The sequence below is a fragment of the Cryptotermes secundus genome, unplaced genomic scaffold (assembly GCF_002891405.2).
Source record: "Cryptotermes secundus unplaced genomic scaffold, Csec_1.0 scaffold58, whole genome shotgun sequence".
Lineage (NCBI taxonomy): Eukaryota > Metazoa > Arthropoda > Insecta > Blattodea > Kalotermitidae > Cryptotermes > Cryptotermes secundus.
The window spans coordinates 76,379-85,736 of record NW_019734309.1 but is presented as its reverse complement, the minus strand read 5'-3'; the positions used below and the strand labels follow the sequence as shown (position 1 = coordinate 85,736).

Sequence of the window (9,358 nt, the reverse complement as noted above, 5' to 3'; positions counted from 1 at the left end):
AAGGGACACTGTGGCTATGGTAACACCAAACATGCTGGATTGTCTGGATATTTGTCGTGCCACCAAGGGAGCCCACACTGAAATTTATTATGAAAGTTATACACCCAGAAAAGACTTTGATAGTTTCCCCTTGTAGTGGTGTAATCCATGAATGTGTATAATAAAAGCTTTCTGAGATATAATTATTTTATTTTGGATACCTTTAATCTGGACACCCTGTATTAACTGCCTTCATAAAGCAGCGGGGCATGTGGCTGCATAGTTGGTTCAGGCACTATGCTAGCATTGGGGCACATGGTAGCATAGTTGGTTCAGGCACTATGCTAGCAGCGGGGCACGTGGTAGCAAAGTTAGTTCAGGCATTATGCTAGCAGTGGGGCACGTGGTAGCACAGTTGGTTCAGGCACTGTGCTAGCAGCCGAAGCTCTCAACAAAGGCTATTTCTCTATTAATGTGTTCACTAGATGTTTCCTGGTAACGAATCTTAACAATGGAGAGTCTTCAGCTTCGTGGTCATGCCGCTGCCCACTGGTTAACACTCCAGGCCTGAACTCAACTGCACTGTAGTGCCAACTGTCTTCAAGAAAACTCCATTGCATGGACCACGCAAAAAACACAGCCCCTCTATCATTGTGGAGGTGTGTTTACTGGGCTGTTGCATAGCAATGATCAAGGCAGGGGTCACATAGAAAACACCATTCTACTATTGTTGCATGTGTTACCTAGCAATGGCCACTGTTTACAGAGTCACTGCTTAGCAACAGGGTGTAAGGTGGATACAAAGATGGAAAAGATGAACTGCAGCTGCCTGAAGTCAAATCATCCCAACAAAGGATGCTGCATAGTCACCAAGACCCTCACTCATGTGAATTAGTCACAACACAGCTCATACTTGACCTCAACAAATAACAAAGCAGGTCTCAATAAATTTACAGATTCCTTCAGGACCGCCTCCGTGGTCTAGTGGTCACAGTTCCTGGTTACAGATCCAGAGGTCCCCAGTTCGATTCCTGGGGCTACCAGATTTTCTGAGAAGTAGTGGGTCCAGAATGGTGTCCACTCAGCCTCGTGAGGATAATTGAGGAGCTATTTCAAGGAACTAGTGGCCCCAGCCTAGAAAACACGGATTAACGGCCATGGGGATTCGTTGCGCTGACGATGGGACACCCTCTACCGCTAAAGTTGGCACTAACTTTGCCGACAAGTGGCAGCTGCTCGTTTGGTATAGTTCGCTTGCAGATTTAACTAGTATGTAGTACTCCATGCCTTCTGGACAGTAAGTTTTAAGTTAAATCTTTCTGATATAATTTGAAACATGAGTCTGTAGCCTATTTTGGGCATAAAATTATGTTTGGATCCTAAACCATGTTATTTCTATACATATGATCATGTTGTGATTGATGATTACAACAGATGCTTTGCCTGTGTGTTCAGTTTGATCCACAGACAGAATAAAAAAATCTATGAGTATCCCATGAATCCAGCACAGTAAGCCTGATGTATAATGTCTGCTTTCATTTGTGACTAGGTGATCCACACACTCTTGCCTTCACACAGTGCACACATATGATTGGAAGTGTAATATACTGAAAAGTTAGGATATTGATCTTTTTAACATTAATAAAAATTAATAAAACTGTAAGTGAATTATCTTTTATAAACAGGGTAAAAGAAAGGTAAAGCCCCTCCCTGTAACAGGCCATGAAGGCCCACAAGGGTGTGGGAGGTCAAGGCTCCCACATTTTCTAGACAGTTGGCTCACAGATGGCGGTGAGGTCAGCCTTATGCGCCGGCCGCCTTTTAACCCCCAGGAAGATTCCTAGTACTCATTTCTGTTAGAGGATGAGTTTATCTCAGGGCCATAGTGTGGCAGGAACAATTCGGTCAATTTAAAAATCTAATGACTTCATCAGGATTCAATCCTGCAACCTTCCACTTTGTAGCATAGTGCCTCAACAAACTACACTACCGCATGCCCCTGTAAACACGGTTTATGTTCAGTATAATAAATGAGTGCAGTGGTGCCAACCAGATGCTTTAGACATTTCTATAACTGTCACTATTCATTCAATAACTGTTCCGCTGTGTAATAATATTAATCCATTTTTCCTCAACTCATATGAACTCTGTGACTGTAAGCATTCCTCAAATTTAACCTAACCTCAATTTTTTCAAGATTGCCACTCTGTTTCTGATTTTAGTCAGTATTTAATTTCATGTATCTTAACAGTTTGTGGACCAGTTGCATAATATTATGATTTTAGGACATGTTATGTTGCAACTCACTATACCTTGCCCTGGTGCCACGCAGATGCATAACTGGTGTGTAATAAACCTCCCAAATGTTTTCTTAGTTGTCAGTAACATGATCTCGCTGTTTTCCTATCCCACTCCAAAAGAAAATGCCTTTGTCTTCAACTGTATGTATATACCAGGCAGTAAGTTAGTAGTGCAATATGGATCAAGGACGAACTGTTCTCCGATGAGCTATCTGATGTGCCTTGTGAGACGCGTAGTGATAGTGACAGGGGACAAGAAAAAATTGTGGCCACGGACAGTAAAAGTGACAGTACCTCCGATGAAAATGCGGGTAGTAACATTGCAGGGACAGCCACATGGGGAAAAGTAATTCATTTTTGGTTTACAAAAATCTGAACCCTGATTTGAAATTGAAATATAAAGCATTTCTGATGAATGTGGCAAAGGCCTGGGCTACAGTCCAGATGGTGGTGGCAGGACCAGAGTCAGACACAGACTTTGGGCGACCGGGCCCATCAACTCCCACCCCACACAGGCCTCATGTGGACGCCCCTGGGCGACTCTCGGGTGATATGCGGAAACATAACCCCGTGAAAATTGTGAAGAGTGAACATTCCAAGGGGAAGCATTCTTCTAGGCAATGCCGTGTTTGCACAGTTCACAAAAAAAGGAGTATGACTGTCTACATTGCAAGTGCCACTTCACAAAGGGGAATGTTTCCAGAATTATCACATTCTCAAGCACTTCTAGGAGCATTGGTAAGTGTTCTCCAAAACTTTTAGTTCACAAAATTAATTAGGAGATTTTATATTAATTTTTAAAGTGAACAGTGCACAAGTTAGGGTAGTAGGTTTAATAATAAAGAACTCTTCAAAATCCATTCAATAGAGTGGAGATGTTTCATTTGCACAAACACAACACACAACTCACCTCATGTTCAGCCTTTATTTCTGATAATGTTATTAGCAGCGGATCCTCCACATCCTGAGTGTCTGAGACCTCAACTTTTATGTCAATGATCTGATTCCCATCATGAGAAGATGTTGGACATGCCTCGCTACTTGATCCAGGCTCAACCGTCAGGAAATCCATACAGTTCTGTGAAAGCATTGTACCCTTATCAATCATGACTGTGCTCTCTCATTGCATGAAATAAAATACATTTCCATCACAGTCAAACTGCAGATTTACAAGTATCAAAATCATTACAGACTCCTAACTGCGTGAAGAGAGGTCCATCAATACTGGGCAAATTTATGTAATAATGTTTAAGATTATTTTCTCAAAGAAAGGGAAATCAAATCATTTAATGACTACGAATTTCAAGCATATTCAACATTTTATTTTAGCATAACAGAATGTCTGAGTACTCTGAAAAACTATTAACAGATGAAACTCAGTTTGTTATGATACTGCCACGTGACAAAATGACGGGTTCTAGTTCAGATGATTGGATTTATTAGTAGCTTGGTCACACTCTCTCTTAATTACACTCAAATTACAGTGCTATCGCTGATTTACACACCCTTTATAATTCACTGTTGCATGAACACACACTAGTCCTCTCCTAGTATTGCAATTAAACCACAGGAACTAGCGCTTCACATCGCTCCAGATATCTCTGCATCACAGCACACACAATCTTCTAAATCACACTTTACATCCTCAAAGGGCAACCTTCTGTATTCTGTTTATGTGCTTCTCCTGTAACTGACTCTGTGGACTCACTCTGAGAACTGACCAACTCTAACTTCTTAGGGATTCCAGTTTCTCCTACAAACCCTCAATCGGACAGGCAGAAAATGCAGCCTGCCGTCTGTTGCATAATCGCCGTGTTTACAGAGGAGTTGCTAAGCAAAGCTGCTGAGAGATGTTTACTGCAATGCTGCGTAGCAACAAGCATGGTGCGGCTGGACTTGGCTCAGCTCGGCACAGCACAGCACAGAGAAAACACCGCTTTCCTTACTGTTGTGTAATAGCCGTGTGTACAGATTTCTGCGGCTCAACTATTTATGCATGGCATGAATACACCACAATATCATGATCAGAACAAACTCCACAATCCAGTTCTTCAAGATCCATTTCAATTTATGTTTAAGTCTCCTAGGCTGTTTCTTTCCCTTGTGCTTCCCAACTAAAATTTTATACCTAATTCTTATTTCTCCCATGCTCACACTACTCGACCTGCTCATCTCATCCTCTTTTACTTGATGATCCCAATGATAACTGGTGAAAAGCACAATTAAGCAACATTCTCCAGCCATCTGTTGCTTACTCCTTCTTAGATCCAAATATTCTGTTCAGCAACCTGTCCTCACAAACCATGTTCTCCACTTAACACAATGAAAAGATTTCACCCCTATAAAGAGATGGCTCGAATTACACTGTCTTTTAATCTCTATATTTTATACAGAGACAGGAAGGCAAGAAAGTTCTAAACTAAATGGTAATAAGCACCTGCCAAATTTGATCTGACTTTGTGTTCTGCTTTCCTGCTGTCCATGTGCAAGTTGGCTAATATTCTCTCGTCATTTTCTCTTTACTGTCATCACATATTTTGGTCTGACTGGCCGTCATTACGTGTACAGGTTGTGATGAAGGAATCCGCTGCTCATTGTAATGTCGTTTTCATGTATTCTAAACTTCAACAGGGTCATAGGTTTGAAACCTACCCATTTCACACGTGTTCATGTTGACATTTTTCTTGTGTCACTGTGTGGAACCACATTCTCAAGTTCAGCAAAACATTTGCCTCATTACAAATAAAAGATACTATTATATGGCATTGCTTATGCTTCCAGTATATACATACACATGACAGCGGACATGCAACGGCTGATGCCACACTCATAATGAATGCAGGAATCTAGAAACAGGATAAGCTGACCACCACATACTTTCAAGACAAAACGGTATTTGGCAATTCCTCCTCACACACATCAGCATCTAGCACAGAAATCACCTGAAAACTTGGCTTACCTTAGGTTTAGCCTTTTGCATGGAAAATGTTGATGGTATGTAAGCTTTATCAGTTTCCATGTCAAAGCAATATTCTTTTGGAACATCTACTTCATCTTCTAGCTTGACTGCACTGATGGTCTGCTGTAAAATTTATAATCATAAGATAATGCACGTCTGATGCTTTCAACAGATATGCCTAACAGAAGGCAGCAAGCACGACAGCCGACTCTCCACACTGGAACTTCTAACATTCCAATATTGTTAAATGCAGGGGTCCACAAATGGAACATGAGCATCTACATGGGTCATCCAGAAAGTAAGGATCGCTAGCACATGTGCACTACTTGCTGACTTTGCCTACGACGTTTCTTTCCATCCTACCTACAGTCTGGACCTTACTGCAAGTGATTTTTACTTGAAGCAGTTTTTTGAGCTGCATGCATACAGAAACTTGTCAAACAATACAATTGCCAGAATCTTCATGGAGATTATGTAAAAAATTATTTAAGGTTTTTAGTAATGACATAAAATATATATTTTTTATTTTATTAAATTTTTTTTTTATCATCAAATGGTCTTTACTTTCTGGACAAACTACATAGAAGCTCACACCGAATACATTTAAGGAAAAATTATATCTGATAACTCCTCTCTCTCTCTCTCTCACTCACACACACACATGCAAAGAAACATCAATTACTAGTACAAAATTTCAAAGAAGAAAACATGGCCCACCTCAGGTTCAGCCTTCTGCATGGGAAATGTTAACAATGGCGTGTAAACCTCATTGTTGCTCTTTGTGTCAGCAGAATCTCCTTCACTCAGAACATCCATCCCATTTTCTACTTTGACTGAATCACTGTTCAGCTGCAAAATTATAAATAAAAAGTAACCTGTTAGATGTTATGCTGGTTCCACACAAACTTTCAACGTAATGACTTTGATTTGAGTGACAGTCATAGATAATTCTGCTGACAAGTCACGCAACTGCAAATGATGGTTGCACCAGTTGTTACAATGAGAAACGTGATACTGGGCTCTCTGGGATGAAAATGACCACATTTTCATACAATACCATTTCGTGCCTCATCAGGTTATAATCCACCTCAAAATGGACAAATGCCTGTTTCTCCATATGATTATTATGCTATTTTTAGTGAAACTCTGTTTGAAGAAATGGCTGCTGAAACTAACTGATATGTAAATAAATAGCATAGGTATCCATGCCTTTGAAAAGCATTACATTTGGATTAAGTGGAAAGATGTAACATGTGAAGACCTGACGGCATTCCAATAGGGCAAAACATGTGAAATATTCCATCAACTTTTTCTCTGAACATTGGCTTGACTCTTCACGGCTTAACAGGGACATATTTTTATGGAAGAGATTCCTGCAATCTCTCCTCTTCCACGTGCTGGAACCGCAGACAGGCACATACAGTCCCGAGATGGAAAAACTGATTATGTGCAATCTTAAATTTTTTTAATCAACTGTGAAATTTAAGGGCCATCTTGTTTTCAAAGTGTACAATCCACAAAAGCCAACAGAGTGGGGACTTCACATATATATGTAATTCCACACATGGGTGTGTTTCTGGCTTCAGTCCATTATGGGTTAACAATTACAAAATGTCTGATAATTCAGAGCTTACATTTACCAGGATTGTTCTAGAACTCCTAGGAAAGGTTCAGAATGTAACACATGAAAAATGGTACCATCTATACATAGATATCTTTTATACTTAACTGACTTAGCTTGGGAACTTTTGAAATAGAAGTTCATTTGTCAGGAACTGTACTACAAAACAGAAAGGACATGCTCACACAAATGAAAGAAAAAGCATTTAAACTTAGGAAACACAATGAAGTAGCCTATAGAGAACTAGATAAATATCTCACATTAGCCTGGAAGGACAAAAAAAAAGTGGATATCCAGTTAAAAAGGAGGCCTCCAGGAAGACTGCAAAAGTTTCCAGAAATCTGCTGTTTGTCACAGAGTACACATTTAAAATGGGAGGAGTGGACACAGGAGACCACTGCAGTTCCTGGATTTTAGAGGTCTCCCCTGTGAATAGTTTCTACCTTTTCAACATGAACTGGCAGTCAGCAGACCTTCCATCTTTCTCTCACCTGGAGCTCCGTTAGAAGTGATTAAAGGGCTGGTAGAAAACATTCAAAACAAAATGACCCAAAGGAGAGGAGGATCAAAATTGACAGATGTAAAAGACCATCTGAATAGCAAACTGTGCCTGATTCTGGGATAGGATGGGAAGGTAACAAAGGTTTGTGCAGTTAGCTCCATCAGAAAAGTGGAAGGAGGCACAAGAGAAACATTGTTTATTGTGACATGTGTCACACCCCAACAAGTGTTCTGCTACATGTCACACAGAGAAGTACCGTTTGGAATGTGGCTAACAGGAATATTTTATCTGTAATATCACCTCATTCTTAGGCATGAACAATAACAAGTTCTTCTGTTCAAGATGAGAATATGGAAAAATTTTTATATTAAAAATGAGAATTTTCTTTACTGCAGCAATTGTTTTTTCCTGTAATCCCAATTTATGGCAACAGCCACTTTTTCGCAATACACCTGTGTACTACTTACCCCCTTATATCACCTCTTAATGAAAAATGTTAAAAAATCATTGTACTTAAACAAAAGTTCAGTTTTAGAACCATGATGTTTTTCACCACGGGCCAAATGAGGGCATCAGAGACAGTTTCTGCTTACAAGTCGATTCGTGCTAGTGCTACCAACCATTTCAATTACAATGCATGCACTGGGCAGTTCGTATCCTATAACACAAATGGGAATTGATACTCCAATAAATCTCAAGATTCAAGACTGAAAAGTCAATGTCTGAATTGGGCCTTTCTTGATTCTAACTCTAAAATTAGTAAGTTACAAATGCCTACTAATTCTGTCCTTCCATACATCCCAATTACTAGCTACTAAATGTAGCAAACCAAAAGACAAAATATTCCAAATGTTACAGTAATTGAGAGGGGGCATGAGGTAGCGTAGGTCGTTGTGGCACTATGCTACAAGCTGGAAGGTCATGGATTTGATTCCCAATGAAGTCATTGGATTTTTCAATTGACCTAATCCTTCCCACTGCACTATGACCCTGGGGTCAACTCAGCCACTAACAGAAATGATTACCAGGAGTCTTCCTGCAGGTAAATGTGTGGCCGGTGCATAAAGCTGACAACCTCAATGGCAACTGTTTAGAAAATGTGGGAGTCTCAACATCCTGTTATAGGGATAGTTTTACTGTTCTTTACAGTAATTGAGAGCCAGAATACGAAGTGTTTACAGCCATCCTTTCAGAATTGTAAAGCTGGAGAATGAAAATTAATGTAACCTTGTCACAAAACACTTAGTTTCTCTGTCCACTTAAATCCAGTGGAAAAGACAATAAAATTACTTACACACAGGCAAACAAAGAACACTCACCAAGCCTTCCTTCAGGGGAGGATACATTTCTTCAGCTCTCTGCAGTATAATTTTTGGCACTCTTGTTTCAAGAGACTGCATCTCTTGCACCCTTAGAACCTAGTGATCAGAAATTACACTCAGTGGGCTGTGTAAGGCAAGTGGTCTATGGAAATCCCCGTAGCCTTACAGTCCTGAGAACTGCATCTAACTTGGAATGTCTGCCAAGGTTCACAGTTTGATTATTGCTGATTTTAAACGTATCAAATGTTATAAAGAATACATTTGTATTTCTAAAATGCAAAGGGAGAATCAATGGCTATCTGAATATACTGTAGCTTCAACTAGTTGACCCCGCACCATCAGGTCTGAGATTTCAATAATAATGAAAGTAAAGTGGGCATAGAAGAAGAGGCATGAATTGTGAAAATGTGTTATTAATTAGAAGACGAAGCTGAAAAGAAAAGCAAAAAAACAGCTAGAACTATGTCAAGGAATCTGCATAACCAGGGGAAAGGAAGCAGCAGGAAAAGCAGAAGTAATACTGGTGGCGGTGCTAGCAGGAGCAGTACTCGCAGTAGTAATTACTTACTTACTCATGGAGCCGAGCCCTTCTTGAGAAGCCACCAATTGTGCAGCTACTCAAGAATTTCCCAGCATTTTATGGAACCCGAAGGTTCATTACCGTGTTCACAAGAG

General features: G+C 40.1%; 1 protein-coding gene across 9 annotated transcripts in view; it reads right to left on the bottom strand.

The window, feature by feature from the left end:
• The window catches only part of LOC111868406 (zinc finger protein 345), a 16,074-nt gene that overhangs the window by 3,910 nt on the left and 2,806 nt on the right, over window positions 1-9,358 (bottom strand). For 7 of the 9 annotated variants that reach the window (XM_033753034.1, XM_033753037.1, XM_033753038.1 and 4 more), the window contains 4 exons: window positions 8,681-8,779; window positions 5,956-6,087; window positions 5,239-5,361; window positions 3,190-3,357 (listed from right to left, as the gene is read on the bottom strand). In XM_033753034.1, coding sequence (XP_033608925.1) covers window positions 3,190-3,357; window positions 5,239-5,361; window positions 5,956-6,087; window positions 8,681-8,779 — 522 coding nt within the window. Of the gene's footprint in view, window positions 1-3,189; window positions 3,358-5,238; window positions 5,362-5,955; window positions 6,088-8,680; window positions 8,780-9,251; window positions 9,270-9,358 lie in introns of those variants that run through there. The other 2 variants (XM_033753040.1, XM_033753033.1) reach the window with 2 other exon arrangements.